Source organism: Galleria mellonella, unplaced genomic scaffold (assembly GCF_026898425.1).
Source record: "Galleria mellonella isolate WM207_F2 unplaced genomic scaffold, CSIRO_AGI_GalMel_v1 utg28, whole genome shotgun sequence".
NCBI lineage: Eukaryota > Metazoa > Arthropoda > Insecta > Lepidoptera > Pyralidae > Galleria > Galleria mellonella.
The window spans coordinates 2,707,293-2,733,808 of NW_026442064.1; the positions used below are offsets into that span (position 1 = coordinate 2,707,293).

At 35.6% G+C, this 26,516-nt stretch overlaps 1 protein-coding gene across 3 annotated transcripts in view; it reads right to left on the reverse strand.

Moving 5' to 3' along the window:
* LOC113516898 (tyrosine-protein phosphatase non-receptor type 61F-like) overlaps positions 1 to 25,563 on the reverse strand; it is a 51,187-nt gene extending 25,624 nt beyond the window's left edge. For all 3 annotated transcript variants that reach the window (XM_052895446.1, XM_052895445.1, XM_052895444.1), the window contains exons 1-7: positions 25,211 to 25,563; positions 23,547 to 23,708; positions 9,617 to 9,879; positions 8,221 to 8,446; positions 5,728 to 5,877; positions 5,210 to 5,360; positions 1,858 to 2,005 (exon numbers count right to left, since the gene is read on the reverse strand). In XM_052895446.1, the coding sequence (XP_052751406.1) occupies positions 1,858 to 2,005; positions 5,210 to 5,360; positions 5,728 to 5,877; positions 8,221 to 8,446; positions 9,617 to 9,879; positions 23,547 to 23,708; positions 25,211 to 25,297 (1,187 nt within the window). In that variant the 5' untranslated portion in view covers positions 25,298 to 25,563. The remainder of the gene's footprint in view (positions 1 to 1,857; positions 2,006 to 5,209; positions 5,361 to 5,727; positions 5,878 to 8,220; positions 8,447 to 9,616; positions 9,880 to 23,546; positions 23,709 to 25,210) is intronic.
* Positions 25,564 to 26,516: the final 953 nt, after the last annotated feature.

A 26,516-nucleotide genomic window follows, 5' to 3' on the forward strand; every position in this document is an offset into this window, starting at 1 on the left:
GGTTAAGCCATTTCAGAGAAATTCGATTATAAACACTCCGGGTCCATTTTCCGTTATCAAAACAAACACTGACCCATTTTTTGAGTTGAAGTAACATACACAGGAAAAAATCATTAATATCGACTAAAAAAGTTACCATAAAGTCAGTCAGTTTTTTTTTATACAACTTAGAATGTCGAACAAGCTGACGGCCCACCTTATGGAAAGTAGTAACCGTCGCCTATAGACATGAGCAGTACCATAGACATAACAGAGTATACTGTTTCGCCCATGATACCCCCCATGCGTTGCCATTCCTGAGGACTCAGGTGTTATTCCTCTGTACCCTGTAAATTTACGCCATATTCCACCCTTCAAACCGAAACACAGCCATGCAAACACAACTGCTTCACGGTAGAAACACGAATGGGACAGAGGTACCCAAGCAATCGACTTTTGTACAAAGTCTCCCTCTGGTAAAGTCAGTTACCGTGAACAGACACTTTAACATGGATGGATTTTTATATACCACGATTAATTTCCATTATTCATAAACGCATTTTTAGTGTCTGCTTTTTTTCGCCTAATTATTTTTTTTAAATTTAGGTCTAAATAAAATAGGAAACAGTTAAAATAGGTATCTAGATTTTATTTTTAACTAATAAATTTTGTTTCATATTGTAATGCCGGTTCGTTCTCGGTCTGGTAAAATAATGTCAAGCAGAAACACTTCGAGATCGATCGTGACCGAAACAGAACTAAGGGGATTACACTTTAATGCACAAATAAAGTGTATATACAGCGGTTTCGACATCTTACGGCGCTCTCTCCTAGTCACCCGTAGGTAAACAGGGAAATTAAATGAGATATTATAAAAAAAAAATGGAAAATAATTATCTACAATTTATTTGAAAATAAATATTGAAACAAGTATGAATGAAGGAAGAATTTATATATAAAAAAAAGTAAAGTTATGCATTACATAAGGTACTTTGTGCTAAGCTAGAATATAACTTACTGGTGTACCAAATTCCATTCAAATACGTTCAGTAGTTTTTGTGTGAAAGATTAACAAAAAACCATGCATGCATCCACCGTTTTTCCATTTACAAGTATACATGGATAGAACACTTGCAACAACACCAGAAGACTTTGCACAAAGTTCAAAGTCTGCATGGAAACTATGCTATTAATTTCAACATAGTACGCTCCTTCAAAATACAAAGAATTAAATATGTGTGAATAAAAATATTTACAAGGTTTCGACCTTCCCTGACCGTAGCACTGATGTTTTCTCTCTGTTTTGTCCCATTCGTGTTTCAACCGTGAAGCAGTTGTGTTTGTATGGCTCTGTTTCGGTTTGAAGGGTGGGATGTGACGTGAATTTACAGGGTATAGAGGAATAACACCTGAGTCCTTAGGAAGGCGAAACAGTATACTCCGTTATGCCCATGGTACTGCTCATGTCTATAGGCGACGGTTACCACTTACCATCAGGTGGGCCGACAGCATGTTTGCCATTCTAAGTTGTATAAACAAAATACAAACAGAACACTAATGTCTGTATATTGTCACACACATTGAAGTAAAACGTTGGAGCAGCATGCCATGTTAACGTAGACAATTTATACCTGTCCCACCCTTATCTCTGCCGTGAAGCATCTGTGCTTACATGGCTATAGTTTGAAGATGAGATATGGCAATGAAATTGCAGATTACAGAGACATAACGTCCCATTCCATATCATGGGTATCACAGTGATATCCAAGACGCTCTCCATGTCTACAGACGACAGTACTCTCTTTCCATCAGACGAGCAGTCAGTATGTTTGCTATTTACAGCATCATAAAATATCTTGTGCATATTAAACTAATTACCTGTCAATGTGTGTTGGTGTCGGCTCATCATCCTCATCGTCAGCGGAGGACGCCTGCGACGAGGTGGCGGATGAAGACTCGCGAGCGGGCGGCGTCGGTGGACACTCGTCCGAACTGGACGACTCCTGACGCGCGTAGTTCAGGTTGCCTGCAACGTGTCCCGATATTCTTACGGTCCGTTCGTACAAAATAACAATTATAAATAAATGCAATACTGCAAATATTACACAACGCCATCTAGTTCCAATTAAAGGTACTAACTGACATTTAAATATACAGAAATCACCAAAACCAATACAAAGGTCTGTATTGCGCAAAGATCGAACCCACGTTCATCGGAAGTTAACGCGGTGTTTTAAACCACTAAACTGGGGGGAAAGGGATTGTTAGTAATGGAGACTGGGAATCCCATTGATAGTAATATACCCAACCAGGTCGACCTCCTCGCGGTTCTCCCTGGAAACTATCATGGTTAATTCCTGATGAATTCATCATGATGGGCTAACTGGTCTGTTTTCATTCTCATCTATCACCCTTTACTGGTGCTCCGCCAGCGTATCCCGTTAGCGCAGGCGGAGTTACCATACCATTTTCACCCATCAAAAAAAAACCACTAAACTATCAAGGTCGTCAAAAATATCCATTATTTATTTGTTATATCAGCATCATCTCGGCCATTATCCGTCCACTGTTGGACATAAGCCTCCCCCATAGACTGCCATAAAGAACGGCTCTGAGCCACCTGCATCCACTAACTCCCTACAATACATTTGAGGTCGTTACTCCATCTAGTGGGGACTCGCCCTACACTGCGTTTGCCCGTACGGGGTCACAACTAAAGAGTCTTTCTTCCCCATCGGTTGTCGGTTCTTTGAGCTATGTGACCAGCCCATTGCCACTTCAGCTTGCTTGTCCATCTAGCTATGCCAATTTCATTGATTCTTTTGTGAATGTCCTTGTTTTATATATAATTATAAGTTAATTTAATAATCGAATCCATAATGTATATATAACATATAATATCACCACCAATATAAACAACACTTTTTCCTGGATATACAATCAAAGTTACGGGATATAACTAGTATAGGATATAGGCGAATTAACAGCTTACTTACTTACAAGCGAACCTCATACAATGTAAATTCTTGCACATTACTACATATATAATTAAGCCAATTATTTCATCATTACATCGGCTAGCTCTCCACTGCTGAACAGAAGCCTTTCCCATAAGGGGAGTTTTACCAGTATTTGCCACGCTTGGTAGGCGGGTTAACAACCATAGTTTTTTTTTAGTGGATGATAATGGAATGGTAACCCCACCCACCAGTGAAAGATAGGTGAGGATGAAATAGGTCAGTTAGCCCATCATGACGAATTCAACAAGAATTGTTCACCATGGTTTCCAGGGAGAATCACGTGGAGGTTGACCTAATAAGGCATATTGCTAACAATGGGGCTGTCAAACTCCATTGCTAATAATCCCTTTCCCCCAACAACTATAGTTAGGCTATTAGAGATATCTTACGAGGGATGCTGCTGCCCATCCCTCTGCCATTGGGGGGAAATGGATTGCTAGCAACGGAGTTTGACAACCCCATTGCTAGCAAAATGCCCTATTAGGTCGATCTCCAGGTGGTTCCTCCTGGAAACCATCGTGAACAATTCTTGTTGAATTCGTCACAATAAGCTAACTGACCTGCTTCATCCTCACCTATCATCCTTCACTGGTGCCCTACCGGTGTATACCGATAGCGCGGGTGGGTTTACCATTCCATTATCACCCATTAAAAAATCCAATAAGTTCCCAATTGATTGGCCACAAAATTCTTGCACGTACCAACAAGTGACATGTGATTAACAAACATTTGTGTGCGGTGTCGATCCGTTTTCCCTCCAAAAAAGTAACGGTCGCTTACATGGCAGGTTATTGTGTATTATTATATTATATAATATATTATAGTATATATTATACGATGAAAAGAAACTAACAATTATCAACTACTTAATAACTACCCTACCCACTCATACATCTATACTTCACATAACATAGTTTTAATTTAATTTATATATTAATCAACCTGACTTTATAAACACTCATTGTTATAGTTTCTTTCATACATACACTTACATTACTTACATACATTCACTCTGACTTGCTAACCTTGCTTTAGAATTATAATTTTTCGTTTATATAATTAAAATCCATTATTGGCTGTATTTATAAGAGAATTAGCACGTAAGTTATTTTTTAACAGCTGTAAATTTTTGTATTAAATAAATAAACCATATTTTTGATTACTATGCTTCATTATGCTTGGGATAACACCTCCACTTATGGGAAACGAGTGTTGTATGGAATTTACGTTAACATACACAGGTTTTTTTTAATGGATGATAATGGAATGGTAACCCCACCCGCGCTATCGGTATACACCGGCGGGGCACCAGTAAAGGATGATAGGTGAGGATGAAGTAGGCCATCATGACGAAATCAACAAGAATTGTTCACGATGGTTTCCAGGGGGAACCACGTGGAGGTCGACCTAATAAGGCATATTGCTAGCAATGGGGCTGTCAAACTCCATTGCTAACAATCCCTTTCCCCCCTAACATACACAGGTTACAATCCAACCCATATTACAACACCATCAATATAATGGTTGTCTAATGAAGCATACCATTTACCATATCAGCCGTCAATTGATCACTGCTGAACATAGGCCTTCCCCTAGGGGAGTTTTGCCAGTAATTGCCACGTTTGGCAGGCAGGCTGACAATCTTAGTTAGGCGTGATATTTTAAGAGGGACACTGCTACCCATTCCTTGAGCATTAAGTTCCCTTAGTCATCTCTTACAACACCCACGAGAAAAGTGGCTTATTCTCTGCCAGGACCACACGGCTGTAATATCCGCGGTGTCTATTCTGATTCATAATTTGATCTTCACAATTCTTTTCGCGCATATACCAATATGGAAATGGACCCTCCATATTGGTAACATATTAATTTTGTAACTATTGAAGATTCTGTTTTCTAAATCTACACGTTACGAAGCAAAACCTATTGTTCACATTGATTATTATAAATTGATCTATTAATTTTTTGTCGCCGTCAATTCACAATTTCTATCAAACATTCAAAGGTTGACTGGAAGAAATCTCTTTTGTACTCATTCCTTTCTTATCCTATAATTTAAGTTTTTATACATAAAGTGTTACAAACAAACAAACAAGACTCATTTTTAGACACGCGATTTAGCGTTTCCAAATTCAAATATTTCCAATAAAATATCTGTGTGTTTTTTAAAGAGGTTGCTTTTTGTAAGTCTATCTGTTTCTAGTACTTACCAAGGGATGTGCTCGTGGGTATAGCGGGTAGCGGCCGCACGGGGGCGCGGGAGAGACTCTCGCCACGAGGCGGCGGCGGTGGTGGCGCTTCTTCCTCGTTTTCTTCCGCCACCGCTGAGTATATACTCTCTTCCATTTTCTGATCCTCTTTCTGTTAGAATCAAAAGATAAATAAAACATTAACAATATTCTTATTGAACTATGAGTAACATAAAAAATTTTAATTGCAATAAAATATTTGGACACTTTATAAAAAAGACAAGAATTTATAGTCACTATTTTTTTTTTAGTGTTAGTTTATATATAATTTGTTCAATTATTATTTCTAAACAGTTGTTTTGATGTATTAAAAAAATTGATTAAAAAATTGTTGACAAATAGCGCAAACGGTTTTTATGTTTTGTTCATACAGGATATTTTTGGACACTCATGCACGTCAATATTTTTTTAAACCAACCATCCTGTTCAATAACCCTCTTAAACAGAAATGGAGCAAAGAACTCGACTGTAATACGTACCCAGCCAGGATCGAGCCTCTTAGCGCCCTCTATGATGGCCTGGTACGAGAACCGGAGCTGATCAGGCGTCTGTATCAGGCCCATTCGGTCTTTGCGCATCTCCAACAGTATCTGCTGTATATTTACGCTGTCGCGGCCCTCCTTTTCAATCTGAACAGGCATAAAACAATCATAGTGTAAAACAATTTAAAAAGTTACTGTCCTTATCTATCTTCACGGCGATATTTCTATAGAGATATCATCTCCTGTTACATGCACTTTCATATCTCGTTGCATGCATACAACATGCTTGTTGTACAATTGGTATTAGACAACTAACAGATGTACTTAAAAACTTTTTTCATAAATACATATTATACATATCCCCAATCCCAGCAACCGTTAAGAATCCACTGCTGAATATAGGCCTCCACCATAAGGGGAGTTTTACCAGTAGTTGCCACTCTTGGCAGGTGGACCGGCAACTGCAGTTAAGCTTTGGTGATGTTTTAAAAGGGACGCTGCTACCCATTCCACGGCGATTATGCCACAGTAACCATAACATCCTAATTCGTTAAAACTGAAAAAGTTGTTTTCTAAATTGGCCACAACAAGAGTCGAACACGGGACCCCACTTGAAGCAATTTACATGAAACTATACCACGAGGGGGAAAGGGGTTGCTAATATGCAACGCATGGGGGGTATCATGGGCGAAACAGTGTATTCTGCTATGTTCGTGGTACTGCTCATGTCTAATATTGTAACAGATCCTTAAACTATTTCGAAAGTGAAAAAAGTGTTGTCCTCCTCTCTCCTACTTGCTGTGCCCAACAGGGTCCATAATTGAAATGGTATGTACTAACTATATTATGGAATGCAATAAGAAATAAATAAATAAAATAAAGAATTTTACCATATTAGATATATAATCATGAAATGCTGTGGTTTACTTTGCATGCATTTGTATCATTTATATTATCCTCAATTTTATTACAAACCTACTTTATTATTCTCTATAAACTAGCATATTGTTATATACCTTATATATTTAGATAATTATATTTATACTTCCATTTGTATGTATTTTTATAAATTTCCCTGTAACACAATAACAGCTCTATACCACATAGAACCATTTATAGTAATTAATTGCTATACATGCCTACTAATATTATAAATGTAAAAGTGTGTTTGTTACCTAATAACGTCTTAACGGCTTAACCGATCCCCATGAAATTTGGTACACAGATACTATATGGGATGGAGTACATAGACTACATACATCCCGGTCAATAAACAAATTCCAGTCACGTGTGCACAGTCGCGCGTAAAAGCTAGATCTTAAATAATTGTAGAATTACATTTGAAATATAAAAGGGAAATGAATTATTAGTAATAGGGTCTTATAGTCCCAGTGCTAGCAATATACAGGTGAATCTCCACGCGGTTCCCCCTGGATACCATAGCAGTTAATTCTTGTGGAACTAGCTACCATGGGCTAATTATCCTGCTTTCATTGGGGAATGGGGGGAGGGGATGTCAATAGTGGAGACTAAGGGCCCCATTGCTAGCAATATACCCAACCAAGTCAACCTCCACGTGGTCTCCCTGAAAACCATCGTGTTAAATTCCAGGTGTATTCATCACGATGGGCTAACTGACCTGTCTTTTCATCCTTACCTATCATCCCTCACTGGTGCCCCGCCACCGTATACCGTTAGCGCAGGCAGAGTTACCATTCTATTTTCACCCATTAAAAAAAATAAATATAGTTAAAGATAGCTATCTGATGGATAATCCAAGAATAATCAAAACGGATGTATTATGAGTTATGAATGTGGATAAAGCAAGAAATGTGAGGATAGATGCGCTTGGCACTCAGTTCTCTCTGCCTGGCCTACAAGGGAGATGTAATTACTTAGTTACTCCTTTGTACAGGGGAGCTATTATAGAATCCTATCTAGGTTTTCAAGAGACTATAGTTTTTTTTATTATTATTACAGTAGGAGATGTGACCACAGCATTCTTAGCGAACACAGAAGAAGTATGGTCTATGAATGCGATCAATCGAAAAGAGAATGATTCACTCACAAGATGCTCTTCAAAAAGGGACTGTTAAGGGTTTCTATATGATCAGCACTGTGGACATGAGACCCCTGGTGTTGCAAGCGTCCACATGCTACGGTATCCGTTTACCATCAGATGACCTGTATGCTTGTCTACTTTTGATATAATAAAATACTTAAAAATTGTGTCCTACCAAAAAACCCGACTTCAATTTTGAACAAAACCAGTTAATTTAAAAATTAAACTTCTGTACCTATTTTGATTAAATCTCTATGGGACCAGGCTGTAAGTATATCGTTTCAGATAAAAAAAAAATCAAAATCGGTTTAGAACTAATGGACTTTTGAGATAATAAACATAAAAAATACAACCGAATTAAGAATCTCCTTCTTTTTGAAGTCGGTTAATAAAGTATATAATACATGTATAGAAAAAAAAATACTTACAATTACTAGGCAAGAGTCCACCAAACAGAAAGTCCCAGAACGGCCGATGCCGGCGCTGCAGTGGACTATGGCGGGCCCCACGTCTGGGCCCAGGGCTCCTGACGAGCGCACCTTGTTCAGAAATTCCAAGAACGCCAGCGGGGACGTGGGCACCCCGAAATCAGGCCACGTGGTGTAGTGGAACTGGACCACCTCCCTGCTCTCTGAGCTCTCCAGGTCATAGATTCTAGATGGAATGTACACATTCAAATTATTTCAAAACCAAACTTTTTTTTATAATAATATTGGCAAACAATCTGACGGTCCACGTGATTGAAAGCGGTAACCTTCATCACAGAGTACGTCATTACTGCGTAGCCTGTTATTTCAACTAAAACAGACATGTAAGAACAGCTGCTTCACTGCAGATACACGAGTGGGACAGAAGTGCCCAATGCAGACGACTTCCAGTTTCTTACTGGTCAATAAAAAAAAATACCAAACTGACTGTAGAAAGTTATTTGTATGGTTATCTTTCTACGTCAACTATTTCTTCATCTTGTTTGTATGCATTGTTCCGATTTGAGGAATGGTACATGACAGTGAAACTACTGGATACCTTAGACCATCGTTTCTCAACTGGGGGTTGGGGGGGGGGAGGGGAAGGTTCGCGTGTTAAAGGCTGTAAAAAAATAATAAGCCCTCGAAAGACTCAAAATTAATTTTTTATGTTATTATTATAATATAATAACAACATTATAAAATAAACATATAGCATAATTTATTTCATTAAAATAATTAATCATGAACATAATTAATTAATGCGATGTTTGGCATTGTTTATAAGTTAATTTTATTAGTGATGGGGCCGCAAGACTTTTTACTTAACTTTTTGGCTTTTTCGTGGGTCGCATCATAAAAATGGTTGAGAAACAATGCTCTAGCCGATAGTTTGGTAAAACACTAATAATAAATAAAGTCAGGTATTGTGTGCACATTAATGAGGTGGTATAACACTATAATACATTTGAACACTAGCCTCATTGAATAATTAAAAAACCCATTAGTGTTATCTATACTACGCACGTTCAAATTAGGTACAATTTGTTTTGAGTGATTATTAATTATTGAAAAACTGATCGATTTTTAATTGCTTTGTGAATACATATTAATTACATATAAAAAAATGCATTTAACAAACATTACAAACCATGTTAAGTTTTTTTGTTTTACGTTGAATAAAGAACTTTAAATAAACAGAAATATTTACCAAAAATATATAATATTAGAAATAAACGTATATATTGTGTGAGGATCGAACCCGCGACCATCGGAATTTCAGGCAGTGTATAAAACCGCAACACCACCAAGCAATCAAGAGATAGTACGAAAAACACAAAGTAATTCAGAAACTCACTTGAACACCCTCGTGGAATAGTAACTACAATCCTCTTCGCTTATCTGTACCACGGTCAATTTAACGTCGTTCAACACCATCTTGTGCTTCTCCCCGACGCCGTGGGGCCAGTACCAGTGACACTTGATCTCGTTCTTCTCAATTATCTTGTTCAGCATAAGTATCGCTCGGCTGTTCTGCTCCCATACCATTAACCAAAAGTGGCTCACGGTGAATGCCAAAGGCCCTTGCGTAAGTATGTACTTACGGTTGGCCTTCTCCATCTAATCGGGAAATTATTTATTTATATTAATACAAAAATCTAACTGCTTCCTTACAAAATTATTTACTTATCTTAATATAGTATCTTTATAAATACAGGTAATAACGGATTTTTAATTTAAAAAATAACATTATAACCACCTTATTCATAAACACATGAAACGTCTCATAAACTTATATTAGCTATTGAAATGTTTTGTCCTTTTCTTTTCCAAGGAATTCCCAATTTGAAAGAAAGTGACAAAATCCAATAAGGTCAATGTAAAACACATTAGATGAGTTAGAGTGGGTGTGTGTGTGTGTGTGAAAGCAATAACAATACGTAAAGAATTAATAAACGTGTAAATATTTGTTGTGTAGTTCATGATTCATGAACAGTTTCTAATCATTTTTACCCAATAATGTTATTGGATAGAAATCATGTAATAATAATAAGTAAATAAGAAAAGGGCAATAATCATCAGCGGCACAACCTAAACAACTTAGACCCGAACCTTTATAGAGAAGATCGTTTCCAAAATTGATCTGACCGAGAATCGAACCCGAAACTTCATTACGCATATCACGAGACACAACTATGTAGTAATTTTTTCTCCGAAAAAGAAGCTATTTCAGATTGAACACATACAACGAAAAATAATGGCATTCTTCGTAAATAACCACATCATCATACCAGCTGTTGACTCATCACCGCTGAACATGGGCAATTGACAGGCGTATAGGCAACCGCAGTTAGACTTTGATGTTTTAAGAGAGACACTGCTGTCCATTGCTGAACAATTAAGTTCCCTTAGTCGCCTCTTGCAACACCCACAGAGAAATTGTTAGCAATAGGGTATAACTATCTCATTGCTAGTAATATACCCTATCAGGTCGACCTCCACGCAGTTCCCTATGAGAACCATCATGGTGAATTAGTATTAAATTCGTCTCACTGGACCAACTGACCTGCTTCATACCTATCTATCTATTATCCCTTACTGGTGCCCAGCCAGTGTATACCAACAGCTAAGCTGAGGTCTAATATTTCTCACACTTTAAAAAAAAAGATACTCATGGAAAAGGCAGGGGCGGCCAATTCTATGCCGGGACCACATGGCTAATGGAGTAATGGAAGATAACTTAGTAAATATTCTAAATTCGAACGCGAAATCGCATATATTTCGCTCTATTCGCATATATTACATGTATATTTCGCTCGGCAACTGATTTGCTTTGCAAAGAAAAACGGTAGCGTTCATAGTTACAAAATCAATATGAAACCAATACGGGAATATTCCCGTGGATTATATACCACATTGATTGAAAGATTGTTTTAAAATTGTAAAGTAATCGCGTAGGTATTCTGCAAAAAAATCACAAGAACTGAAAACTTTTTTGTAAACTTTACATACCTCGAGTATTTCGAGGGTCCTATAGTGTTACTTTCACCACAACGGCAACAATCGACAGATGGGGGAAGGGATTGTTAGTAACGGACATCTAACAGCTCCATTGCTAGTGATATAGGGTATATCCGTAGTAGTTCGACCTCCACGCAGTTCCCCCTGGAAACCATCATGGATGGATGGCTAACTGACCTACTTTCATTCTCACCTACCTACCATCCCTCACTGGTGCCCCGCCAGCGTATACCGATAGCGCAGGCGAGGTCACCATTTACCTATTTAAAAAAAAAGCAGTCGACATGTGTCTTCGACTATTGAAATAATAGTTATGAGTATGTTTTTTATGCAACACGACGAGAACAAACTACCAGTATTATATTATTATGTTGATTTCCAATCAATAATAACCTTGATGCTACTAAATAATTGCATATGTAATCGAATGCAGCAATACCAATGAGTTTATTTTTTTTACTAACTTATTTTTTTCGCGTCGTCGGAATTAAGAGTAGCCTATATATATATATATATATATATATATATATATATATATATATATATATATATATATATATATATATATATATATATATATATATATATATATATATATATATATATATTATACAACTTAGAATGGCAAACAAGCTTATGGAAAGTGGTAACCGTCACCTATAGACATGAACAGTACCATGGACATAACAGAGTATACTATTTCGCCCATGATACCCCCCATACGTTGCCATTCCTGAGGACTCAGATGTTATTCCTCTGTACCCTGTAAATTCACGCCATATTCCACCCTTCAAACCGAAACACAGCTATGCAAACACGACTGCTTCACGGTGGAAACACGAATGGGACAGAGGTACCGAAGCAATCGACTTTTGTACAAAATCTCCCTCTGGTAGCCTATATCCTTATCCATTCCATTAATTACATTTATTACATTAATTTACAAGGATTAATTTTCATTGTATTTAACTACATTCGCTTTGAAAATGTCTCGCTTAGCTAACGCAACATTTGCTTTTTCAAATGTTAGCAATTCTTAATAGGCAAGTAGGTATAGCGTATAAAATTTTGTTTTTACATTCGACCATTTTCTAGAAACAATACTAGCAATAATAACAGATGGAATAATCGGAAGTATTAGTCACCTGTTAGCATTGTGATAAACTTAGCATAAGCCTGACCGACATTTCTCTGAGCTCATTCGAACCCACCGAGACTAAAGAAGTTGCATACACAGCTCGCAATAAAAAAAAAACAATTCCGTTCTAAGAACTCGAAAATTTGGTACACAATGTCTTTTGTAACCTAAGCATTCATTAAGAGATACTGCAAGAATATTTATGAATGCATCTCGTGTTATCTTCACGATCAGGTTTTTTTTTTTTTTATGAAGTAGACAGAATGAAGCTACGGTAAAGGTATCCATTCATTGTTTCAGTCAAGTTTTTTTTTTGCTGCTTTTCCCCGTAACTTCGTACACGTTAATTTCGGAAGTAAAGGCGTGATGCCGATATAAACAGACACAGACTGACAGACGATCTTTTTTTCTTATACGACTTAGAATGGCAAACTAGCTGACGGCCCACCTGATGGAAAGTGGTAACCGTCGCCTATAGACATGAGCAGTACCATGGATATAACAGTACACACACATACTGTTTCGCCCATGATACCCTCCATGCGTTGCCATTCCTGAGGACTCAGGTGTTATTCTTCTGTACCTTGTAAATTCATGCCTTATCCGACCCTTCAAACCGAAACACAGCCATGCAAACACAACTGCTTCACGGTAGAAACACGAATGGGACAGAGGTGCCCAAGAAATCGACTTTTCAAACCGCAACGCATTAGTAAAATAAAATAATTTTTGAGATTAACGTGCACAAACGCACAGACAAACAGACAAAAATTGTAAAAATCATTGTTTTGCGTTCTATTGCATTCATAAAGCCCCCCCCCCCCCTCTATAATAGTTTTTCTTATACATCTTCCATGTACAGACAGAGATCAGTTACGATTTTATTATATGTTATAATTAATTGATATAAATTAAAATGCTACATACATACCTAGTGACACATAATATTTGTTTTTACATGAACATAAATATTAAAAGAATATAGTCAAATCAATGAGCCATAACATTAATAAATAAAAAAGTCAAATAAAAAAAAAATTCGCTGACAAGCACACAGAACAACACGTTCGCTTAAGCATACACTTTTTTATATAATAGAATAATTATATGCGCATCATCACATTTTCTTCTTGATTATTTTTGTTAAAATCATTATAGATTATAGTACCAGAAAGAGTTACTTTTAAAACTTAATTAATCGACATGTATATTGCTCTCAGCGTGCTAAGCAAGCTGACGGGCCCCCTGGTGGAAAGTGGTAACCGTCGTGTGTGGCTAACACATTGTGGCACTTACTCTACCCCATCAGATTAACAATTATATATATATATATATATATATATATATATATATATATATATATATATATATATATATATATATATATATATATATATATATATATATAATAAATATATATATACACTCTGTCACATATAGGTCAACCTCTATGCGATTCCTTCTGGAAAACGTCGTGGATAATATCGAATTAATTCACTACGACAGGGTAACTGATCTAACATCATTCTCACCTATTTATCATCATCATTATCAATAATTATAACTGTATAGTCACACGTTAAAAAAATACATATATAATATGTTAGTACGATAATTTCAAAAAAACTTAGTTAACCTTTCATTTGTTTATTATTATTATGACAAACATAATTTGTAAAAAGAAAAAATAACCCCGATATTCCGTTGCTATATTAAAATGCACGTAAAATATTATAAATTCTCACTATGCTATACTGTTTGTGAAACGCATGGAGGGTATCATGGGTGAAACAGTATACTCTGTTATGTCCATGGTACTGCTCATGTCTATAGGCGACGGTTACCACTTTCCATCAGGTGGGCTGTCAGCTTGTTTGCCATTCTAAGTAGTATAAAAAAAAAAAAACTATAAAAATATGCTGATGTTACAGTTCCGGAAATAACACTCCTGAGAACCTAGATGTTATGCCTGTGCCATACTCTTTGATTACATTAACTATTTTACCATTTAAACCGAAGCAAGATCGCATTTCTGCCGCACAGCAGAAATAGGTAACACGAGAGATAGTAACAAGGCTAGAGGCGAGTTATCTATTGGTAATTAGATTCTACTAGGTACGAAGAAAACAGTATTACTTATCGTGACAAATTAAAAAACAAAGGAAACTGTATCAATGACAAATAATTAATGATTGAGTCACACAAAAAAAAAAGTATTTCAACTATAACAAAACCAGTTATTTTAGGCTAAAAATTAAATTAAATTATGACAAAATTTCAATGGGACCAATTTGTAAGTACTAAAAAAAATTAAATCGGTTTAGAACTGACAGAGTTACGAGGTCAAAAAAAAACAGAAATAATACAATCGAATTGAGAACCTCATTCTTTTTGAAGTCGATTGAAAATTAATCGAAATAAATGTTTACGACAATTTATGTCACAAAATCATTTATTTTGATTTCAAATTAATTTTTTTTTATACAACTTAGAATGGCAAACAAGCTGACTGATGAAAAATGGTAACCGTTGCCTATAGACATGAGTAGTACCATGGACATAACAGAGTATACTGTTTCGCCCATGATACCCCCCATGCGTTGCCATTCCTGAGGACTCAGGTGTTATTCCTCTGTACCCTGTAAATTCACGCCATATCCCACCCTTCATACCGAAACACAGCCATGCAAACATAACTGCTTCACGGTTGAAACACGAATGGGATAGAGGTACCCAAGCAAACGACTTTTGTACAAAATCTCCCTCTGGTTTGTTTGTTTATGACATCAATCGGTAAGTATATCCTTTCGAATAAAACAAGAATTTTCCAAATTGATTTATAATTGACAGTTGTGAGGTAACACACATGAAGAAATACAAACAAATCGAGAACTTCCATTTTTTGAAGTCGGTTCAAAAGTACAGTCCTCGCTAATAATGTAGCTTTATTCTATAGATGAAAGAATTTTTAAAATGGGTTAAGGATTTTTTAAATTTATTATAAATTAAAAAAGAACAAAAAGGCCGTGTAGGACCGACATAGAAAACGCCACTGATTCCTTTCCTGTGGGTGTCGTAAGAGGGGACTAAAGGAACTTAATGGTAGAGGGATGTACAGCAGCGTCTCTCTTAAAACATCTCTAAAAGCCTAAATGCGATTGCCAATCCGCGTGACAAGCGTGGCAACTACTTGCAAAACTCCCCTTGTGGGGTAGACTTATATTCAGCAGTGGACAGTCAACGGTTGATATGAACAAAAAAAAAACAAAAAAAAAGAACAAATCTTTCCTCTTTATAATATTAGCTTATATTTACCTAGCCCTATTTATCTTTTAGTAACTATTCTATAGGTACTTAAGTCTGTTTTGTCAATACTAAGGCAAATAGAATTATTATTGCTATTTTTTTTAAATTAGTCTCTATTTTGGGTATAATGAACGTTGATTACGTATTGAACATGAATACGACTATCAATACGATATTTTCAGTAATATCTTGAATAGTCTTAAAATCAAAGAAATTAATTCAACAAAAATATATTATGAAAGAAATTTTCCGAAATCGACGCCGTAATAAGCAGAATAATCTTATGGCGGTGAGACTTTGGTATGTCTGATAGCATGTTATTTCTTTTTATTTTTTGCAACTTAGAATGGCAAACAAGCTGACGGCCCACCTGATGGAAAGTGGTAACCGTCGCCTATAAACATGAGTAGTACCATGGACATAACTGTTTCGCTCATGAGACCCCTCGTGCGTTGCCATTCCTGAGGACTCAGATGTTATTCCTCTGAACCCTATAAATTCACTGCCATATCCCACCCTTCAAACCAAAACACAGCCATGCAAACACAACTGCTTCACGGTATAAACACGAATGGGACAGAGGTGCCCTAGAAAACGACTTTTGTACAAAGTCTCCCTCTGTTAAAATGTTTGTATGTTACAGCTCTTTAATCTAGCAATACTATTTTTAATTTATAACGATGTTCATTCGTAAAGGCTAAAGAAATTGATATGACAGAGGGAGACTTTGTACAAAAGTCGATTGCTTGGGTACCTCTGTCCCATTCGTGTTTCAACCGTGAAGCAGTTGTGTTTGCATAACTGTGTTTCGGTTTGAAGGGTGGGATATGGCGTGAATTTACTGGGTACAGAGGAATAACACCTGAGTCCTCAGGAATGGCAACGCATGGGGGGTATCATGGGCGAAACAGCATACTCTGTTATGTCCATGGTACTGCTCATGTCTATAGGCGACGGTTACCACTTTCCATCAGGTGGGCCGTCAGCTTGTTTGCCATTCTAAGTTTTATAAAAAAAAAAAAAAAAATATTTTATTAGAGCGGTCCACTTACGAAACGATATTTTTTAAAAGATCAATCTCTAAATAAAACTGTGTCCCACAAAAACAAATACTACTTCAATTGTGGTAAAACCAGTTATATTTATTTAAATACTAAACTACTAAACCTTTGATAAAAATTCCTTAGAACCAACCTAAAAGTATATTATTCAGATAAAAACAATTTTCCAAATTGGATTACAACAGATGAACAAACATAAAAAAAAAACACAATACAACCGTATTGGGAACAAATAGGTAAACAATATAAGAGAGACACATTTGAGTATTTAAAATTAAATTATCTGAACCTCCTACTAAAAACAAAAAATTATTAAGAGCGTTCATAACGAAGTCTACCGTGTAGTTCCGGCATAAAATAGGTCACCCCTTCCTTTCCCATGGATTTCGTAAGAGGCGACTAACGTAACCTAATAATCGAGGTGATGGGTAGCAGCGTCCTTTTTAAAACATCACCAAAGCCTAACCGCGGTTGGCAACCTGCCTGCCAAGCGTGGCAACAACTGTACTACAACAAAACCTCCCTTATGATGCAGGCCTTTGTTCAACGGTGGACAATTGACAGCTGATATAATAATAATAATAAATAAGTAACAAAGTGTAGCAATGTCGCTCTTATCTGTCAATATTCAAAAACAATTGAAGAATTTTCATTGTTTCTGATTGATTATTTAAAAAAGTGCTTTGTCTGAGAAGTAAAACGTTAATGCAATAATATTCTTATAAAGCCGTTACTGAAAATTTAAATTCCGATGGCAAAAATATATTAAACACAACGAGGTAAGTGCAGAGATTTTAATGGTAGATTTATATGCAACGTAATCTACGATTAATGTTTTCGGTCGCTAAAAGAGGATATTTGAGTAAACAGTCAAAAACATTGAAAAATGTTAAATTGTTTTTGAATTTTGTTTTTCTTCTTTTATACCACGAAGGCGACAGCCCGTCTGATAGTAAATATTTACTGTACCCATAGACGCCTGCAACACTAGGGGTTTTAGTTCTTTTTTGTTTAATGGGTGATAATGGAATGGTAGCCCCACCCGCGTTATCGATGTAAATCGACGGGGCACCAGTGAAGAATGATAGGTGAGGATGAAGCAGGTCAGTTAGTCCATCGTGACGAATTCAGCAAGAATTGTTCACGATGGTTTCCAGGGGGAACCACATGGAGGTCGACCTAATGGGCTATATTGCTAGCAATGGGGCTGTCAAACTCCATCGCTAACAATCTCTTTCCCCCCGGGATTTTAGTTCAAGGTGAACGTTGCCTACTCTGAAGAAACCTTAACATACCCTTTTTGAAGAACCTCACATTGTAGTCTCTAGGGGAAACCTGGACAGGAAACTCATTCCAGTCTGAGTTTTAAGGGAAGAAAAATCACAGACAAGTACAACGTTGCCACGTTTTGGTAAGCAAAATGTTTAACAGAAGTCGTAATACAAAGTAGTAGTAAAATGCTCAATGGCGGACACAAAAAGAAGTAAGCCGTTTGCCTACAGGCCAAGTGATAAAAACGTAAATAACATCATGGATTTACATAGTATATTTCTTACTAGTATATTAAATTATACTAGGAAAGTCCCGGGATATAGTCAACCCTTACTAATAAAAGCTAGTTGACTCGGTGAACTTAGTTAGAACTTAGCCTAACAATCTAAAATACTTTTTTCTGTATTTATTTCACGTGAATCTTTCCATTATAAGATAACGGAATATTTACTCTGCTATTCGGGGAGGAGACCAATGTAACAAATCATAGATTGTCAAATCTGTCCAGCAGTTCTGGAGTTACAAACGGTGTAATTGACACGACTTTGTTTTATTTATTATATACAGATACTCGTATATCGATTAGAAAGTGACTTAGATTTTTTTTACATGTTGGCGCCATAACAGTCACTATATTTGGTAAACGCATACACTATATGGGGTGGGGAAGGTCATAGGCTGCTTATTGTCCTAGCCAATGAACATACCTCGGCCACGCAGACGAGGTCGTGGGTAATAGTATATGTATTTCTTACAACTAATCAAAATATATGCATAATACCCGGAAAGACGCCGCCATTACTCAGATTAATTTAGTTTGTTTTGGTGTCGGCCATATTGGAATTTACGAACTGAACATTAAGACAGATCAGTCTTTTACGAAATGAATATGGAATTGTAATCGTGCTTGAGCTATTAATATACGCTGGCGAGGTATCACTGAACGATGATAGCTGAAGATGAAGCCTGCTCAGTTGGCTCATCGAGGGAAATACATTAAGAATCAACCATAATGATTTCCAGAAGAGACCACGAGGAAGTCGACCTGACATTGTATATTACTAGGAAGGGAAGATAATATTACTAGTCGGGTCTAAAAACATTACTGGTAGCAATATACCTTTATCAGGTCGACTTACGACGTGTGCTCCCTGCTGGAAACCACAATAATTAATTTTTATTGGTACAATGTACCAGCAGTAAATTAGCGCTGTGAGAACTCCGTAGGGTGGGATATGGCGTGAATTTACTGGGTACAGAGGAATAACACCTGAGTCCTCAGGAATGGCAACGCATGGGGGTATCATGGGCGAAACAGTATACTCTGTTATGTCCATGGTACTGCTCATGTCTATAGGCGACGGTTACCACTTTCCATCAGGTGGGCCCTCAGCTTGTTTGCCATTCTAAGTTGTATAAAAAAAATAAAATAAAAAAAGCTTAATGCTGAGTTGGTACCTTTTCACCGTAGATGCACATAAAACCACCAACATTTTTTTTTGTTTCGTTTATAAATTCATGAATTATATGCTTATTAATGGTGAATAAATAATGTATCTATCTGTTGAATTCCTCGCGATGGGCCAATTAAACTGAATTCTTTCTCATCCATCAACACTCACTGGTACGCCCTCAGTGCATACCGATTGCGTAGGCGGTGGTAGGTAGGTGGGATAACTATTCTAATATTACCCATTAAAAATTGTATATATATTTTTTATACAACTATGGTGATAAACAAACATACGGCCCGTTTGATGATAAACGGGGTTACCGTAGTCTATGCACGCCTGTAACACCAGCGATGTCACGCGCGCGTTACCGACCCATAAGAAACCTTAATACGTCCTTTTTGAAGAGCCCCATGCTGTAGTCTCTAGGGAAAGCTATATTGCTAACAATAGGGCCCCCTACAGCACATTACAACAATCCTCTTCCCATAGTCGGACTATACGGTGCTGTAATTTACAGTATCAATAATAAATAGGATGTATATTTTTTCATTCCTCTTCCAAGAAGGGCAGGTATGTTCGTTTAATTAACATATGCCAAAAGTATGCGTAGGCGTTTCTCGAAACGCAAATCCGAGTCTGCGACCACAGACAAAGCGTAAGCAGAATAAACTTATCAATATTTTTGTAAACATTGGACACAATCTGGCTACCGCCCACGGACCTAACTTTTTATACTACCAAGAAAGGCAAACAGCAAAATATCTGTCACCGAATAACAATTAGCGGACGAATCACCTCCGTAGAGGTGAGTACTACCATACACATTACATCGATATATAGGTATCGATGTATAGGTAAATGATGGAAAAATGGCAGACGGAATGGAAGGGACTTCAATATAAATGGTAGCAAATAATCAAAGGAAAAGTTATAAAATAGTCTATGTATTATACTTTCCCAAATACCTACTAAATGTACACAAAATATTATAACAGTTATATGAAGAGCCAAGAGACAACAAATAATTAAGGTTGTACCACGAAAAAAGCGACTTCAATTATGACAAAACCAGTTATTTTGATTGAAAAACTAAACTACTGTATCGATTTTGATAAAATTTCTATGCGACCAACCTGTAAGTATATTTCTTCAGATAAAAAGAGAATTTTTCAAATCGGTTTACAATTGACGGAGTTATGAGGTTTCCGCAACCGCTGTAACCTCATAACTCCTTTCTTGTGGAATTCGTCACGATGAGGTAACTGACCTGCCTTCATCTTCACCTATCACCTTATACCAATAACGAAGGCATGATTATCATTCCAATTAAAGAAAACTTCCTTACATTTATGACATGCCATGTAGAATTTTTTTTTACTTTTTTTTAAAGATTTTATTATAAAATTAATGAACTGTATAAAAAAAAATATTATTTATATTATATTTTGGAATTATAATATCTTACTAATAAAATAAAATTATAAAAAGACATGGGAGGTATTTAAGAAGAATAGAAGTAAAAACAATATTTTTTAGAAATTTTGTCCGTCTGTCTGTAGGTATGGTTGCTCCGGCATTACACAAAAGCCACTGCAGCCAATTGAATACAATTTTTACAGTAGTATTGCTGAAGGTCTAATTTAGAATGTGGTATTATGTTGTACTTTGATATGTAATCTAAAAGTTTTCTATTTCAATGGTTTCCCTGTTCAAGAACGACGAGACGCATGGATTTCAAAAGCGGAAGTTTGGAATAAATTAAGAATTACGATCTTTTCTGTGATTCCCGTAAAATTTGGAACATAATATTAGTTAGGAGTTATTGGCAGCCAATATAATAGACAAAAGATATAAAATTTAGAACGTGAAACAAAACCAATACGTTACTTTCGTGCAATTGGTCATCCTTAGACGAATGCTCAAAATAAAAAAAAATGTTATGGCTTGAGGGTTCAAGTTACGTTTGGCTGTGTTTCGCGTCTCATCATATTTTTAATATTTGATTATGACTTCTTCGCAGGGATTATTACTAACGGCGTCGCCATTGCTAGCAGTGCCTCTAAATGGTCCATCCTGGATATCATTGTGATTAAATCCTAGTGAATTCCTTACGGTGAGCCAACTGACCTGATTTCATCCTCACCTATCATCCCTAGTGTCCTGCCATCGTATATCGATGTACAAAGCGGGGTTACTACCGCGTTTTCAATCTAATTACACGTTGGGGAGAAAGGGGTTGTTAGTAATAGAGACTAAGAATCCCATTGCTAGCAATATACCCAACTAGGTCGACCTCCTCGCGGTTCCCCCAGGAAACTATCATGGTTAATTCCTGATGAATTCATCATGATGGGCTAACTGGCCTGTTTTCATTCTCATCTATCACCCTTCACTGGTGCTCCGCCAGCGTATCCCGTTAGCGCAGGCGGGGTTACCATACCATTTTCACCCATCAAATAGGTAATCCAATTACACGGAACATAGATAAACATTAATATTGTTCTAGTGATAGTATAATTAAATATGTGAAACTGATAAGTGGTGTGCTGCCAACTCATAGTAGGTATATCGAACTGATGACACAGGATCACTCGTTTTGACGTCATTATTGACTATAATAGCATACATTTTTTTTTAATGAATGATAATGGAATGGTAACCCCGCCTGCGCTAACGGTATACGCTGGCGTGGCACCATTGAGGGGTGACAGATGAGGATGAAAAGGCAGGTCAGCTAGCACATCGCGATAAATACACTTGGAATTCAGCACGATGGTTTCCAGGGGGACCACGGGGAGGTCGACCTGTAAGGGTATATTGTCAGCAATGGGACTGATAATCCGCATTACTAACAATCTCTTCCCCCCTGGCATACATATTACATTTCCATAGATAACTTCTGTTTCCGTATACCTTATACCAGACTTAGTACTGCAAGATTGACAGTGTAAAGATTAAAATATTACATATACTACATATATTACATATATGTATAAATCTACAATCGCATATATATAAAAAAATGTATATCAGCCCCTTAACTGTCTACTGCTGAACATAAACCTCCCCCTTCCCTACTCAATGGGAGTTTTGCCAAGGTAACAAACGTAAAAAAAATGTAAATGAATTAGGAACCTTCTTTTTGAAGTCGGTTGAACAGTTGGGTTAAAATACAATGTAGGGTGCCTACAAAACAAGTAGGCATTCTTGATTGAATATGGGCACAGTCTGTTGTCCATAATAATAATATAAAAATGTATCAATTAAAGATTTTGTCTTAGAAAAAAAAAAACTAAATCAATTGTGACAAAAACAATTATTTTATTTTAAAAACTAAACCACTGAACTGATTTTGATAAATTTTCTATGAGACCAATCTGTAAATATATATACTTGTTAAGTTAAAAAAAAAAGTACAAATTGGTTCTATGAGACCAATCTGTAAATATATATATTTGTTAAGTTAAAAAAAAAATACTAATTGGTTTAGAACTGATGGTAAGATAAAAAAAAAACATTAAAAAAATACAACAGAATTGAGAACCTCCTCTTTAAAGTCAGTTCAGAAAAGAACAGAACAAGTAGACATTCTTGATAAATCCCATCTTACTCATTTAAAGGTAGTCTGTTACAATAGACTTTAATAAAAATGTAAAAAAAAAAAAATTTAATTAACCTTAGATAGCACACTGATCCAATAATAGTACATATATAAAGTTAATTAATTGACAGAATTTTTAAATTTATAAATAATTTCATCTAGAGGCTTAATTACATCAAAATTCTTTTTTTGAAGTTCTATTGAAATAAATTATATACATGTACTAAGATCGATCATCTATTTAAAAAAATAAGTATTTACATAAACTTTATACATTGCATGGATATTTTATGTCGGAATAACACAAAAAAAATAACACCTAAAAAAATAAAATAATAATCCTTACAACACAACCAACATATCAATAAAAATAAACATACAATCAAACGTAATAATATCTCAGTACAGATCAGAACAGTTTCAAGTGCACTTACCTTAACTAAGTTAGCGTTGATGTAATCTCGCTCACAGCGCTTCAGGATGATGCGGCTGTGATCATACGGATTGACATCCCTGTACCGGTTGAGTGGTTTGTTCTGCGGCTTCTTCGCCTCCATACATGTGTACGGATACGTTTGGCATTCCCGACCAATTTTCTGAAAAAGAAATAGGTCGCTTTATAACTGTCCAATCTTAATTTGGCTTACTATATTCAGTGTGTAGGTGGCAGTCAACATTATGGGACTAAAATTAATCTAATATTTATAGTCGACACTTTCTTACAATGAAATGTTTTGTTGCATTTATAACTTTTAATATTTTTTTTAATAACAAACAGAGCATTATATTCTTATTAATTCATTTTACCATTATAAATTCAAAAATCTATGAGGATGTTTAGATATACCAATAAACAAAAAAAGATAAATAAAATACAAGCTTAACTTCCAAAGAGGATTTTTAAACCAAATAAAAGTGTATTACTGAAATAAATTAGGAGCCATTACCAGAGGGGAACTTTGTACATAAGTTGTTTGCTTGGGCATCTCATTCATGTTTCTACTGTGAAGCAGTTGTGTTTGCATAGCTATGTTTTAGTTTGAAGGGTGCGATATGGTAGTAAAAATACAGGGTACAGAGGAATAACACCTGAGTCCTCAGGAATGGCAACGCATGGGAGCATCATGGGCGAAATAGTATACTTTGTTATGTCTATGGTACTGCTTATGTCTAAAGGCAACGGTTTCCACTTTTCATCAAGTAGGCTGTCAGCTTGTTTGCCATTCTAAGTTGTATAAAAAAAAAAAAATTACTATCTTACAAAAAAAAAATACCCAAAGGTGGTTTTCATACATTTATGCATGTTAAACATGTTAACGGTCTGTTTGTTTCATTTCTTCCACTAGCAATGAGTGTAATTTTTTTTATCATCAACTAACTTGATATTACATCAGACTTGAACATAACAGATAACTCAGTGGTACAAACCAGTCCTTTCAACTTTAATACTGTTAATTCATGAAATTAATAATTTTAACTCATTACATCTATAAATTATCCACTATTCTGGTGGTTAAACACAACTTATATCCCATATAAGAAGAAAATTAAATCAAAATTCCCATAACTGGTCAGGTGGCTGTGTATAGTTTAATTACATTTTTTTCTTATTTTACACTGGTACTGGGAAGAACAGTATATATATAGTACATACAGTATATAGTACATACTTTTCACAACAATTTTTATCATGCAAAATGTTTTATTTACGTATAACACAAAGCTTTATAACAAGTGAAAAAACATGGTAGATATCTATCTACAAACATCAATGAAAATATGGGTGTGTATATAAATATATTATATACAAGTTAATACAGCGTCAATAATGATAGTCTACTATAGCGACGCTACTTTAAAAGCTTCAAATAATATAAATTTGACATTACTTAGCAAAAGAACATGGGTTTGTTTACGTATAAATGTAATCAACAGAATTTAATTTTCAATCAGTACTATCAACATAGAGTACGTGCCGATAAAATGGGTCTAGGTCGTGCGCTTGCTTCCTAGAAACAGTTTTTTTTTTTTTTCAATAACATAGAACGGATTAAATTGCGTGGCATTAAAACTGCCGTCACACCTACGCAAAACCAACCTGATAGATAATAGGCCATGCGTTCCTGTTGGCGATATCCATATATTCTGCTTCAACGCTGTTTGAACTCATTTTGTCGTCATTCATTGCAATTACAAAACTATATCATTTCATAGTAAAGCGTCTACGCGAACTGTCGGCGACTAGCCGGATGCCGCGATAATTTTGTTTCGCGGTAACCACTGAGTTCACAACTTTGTTTGGTCTGAGATCACTGCTGTTTATGCACAAATAACAATGTAACCGAACTCATTAACTTTTACACGACGAATGTCCACCGCGCGGACGATGGAAATGAAATTTGACTCGCCGAACTACCTGTATTCAAGTATTCTTTGTACCTAATTGTATCTGTGGATAAGTGCATTGCTGTCTTTTACAGTGTTGCCATTTTATCAGATAATTTTTCTCCTACAGTTTAGTATGATATCGATAGATTAAGTAATTTCACTTTTTTGTATTTTTACAATATATAAATTTAATTAAATATAACATAATTTTGACATGTTTTGGGAAGTGAAAGTATAAATTAAAGAGTATCTAGTAATTAAAAAACAATGAAGATAGACTTGTCTCTATCTAGGTCTTATTACCTTATTTTGCGCGTTAAAGAATACTATTAGATATAATCGAGTATATAAATAAAAAAAATTGTAATTCCTTGTTCTTAGATAAGAATATACAATAATACAAGACCGAGTGTCAATTACGAAAAAATAGCAAATATAATAAAGAGTTGAAGTAAAGAGAATCATTTCTGCGCGAACGCTAACTTGAAAGGGATGCCCTTTATTGAATGCATTGGATGCATTGGAAAACAAGAATTTTGTTTCCTTATTTTTCCAAAAGCATAATTTCCCCATTTTTAATATTGCACTTTACAAAACAAAAACAATGATATGATATTTAATGAAAGGTATATCATTCTTTTTAAACTTTTTAATTGGGCCTTAAATAATAAATAACGACATCAAACTTTCCAACTCATTTCATCAACAACTACTAAATATAGACATACCCTCTTTCCTACTATTTCCCCATTTTCCTTATTTTTATCCGCCATAGCCAATTGGACAATTTAAAAAAAGTGTAACATTCCGTAATTTTTTTTATTTTTCAAACTGGACATTATTGTAATTGCTGATTAATACAAAAATCTGGTTATTTTCTTAAAAATACAGAAACTCCTTATTAAACTTATGTGACTACATTTAAAAACAAATATTATAGAAAAAAATATATAAATAATGTAAAAATACATAAAAACAATGTAAATAGAAGAAAATATAGGTCAAAAGTTTACATA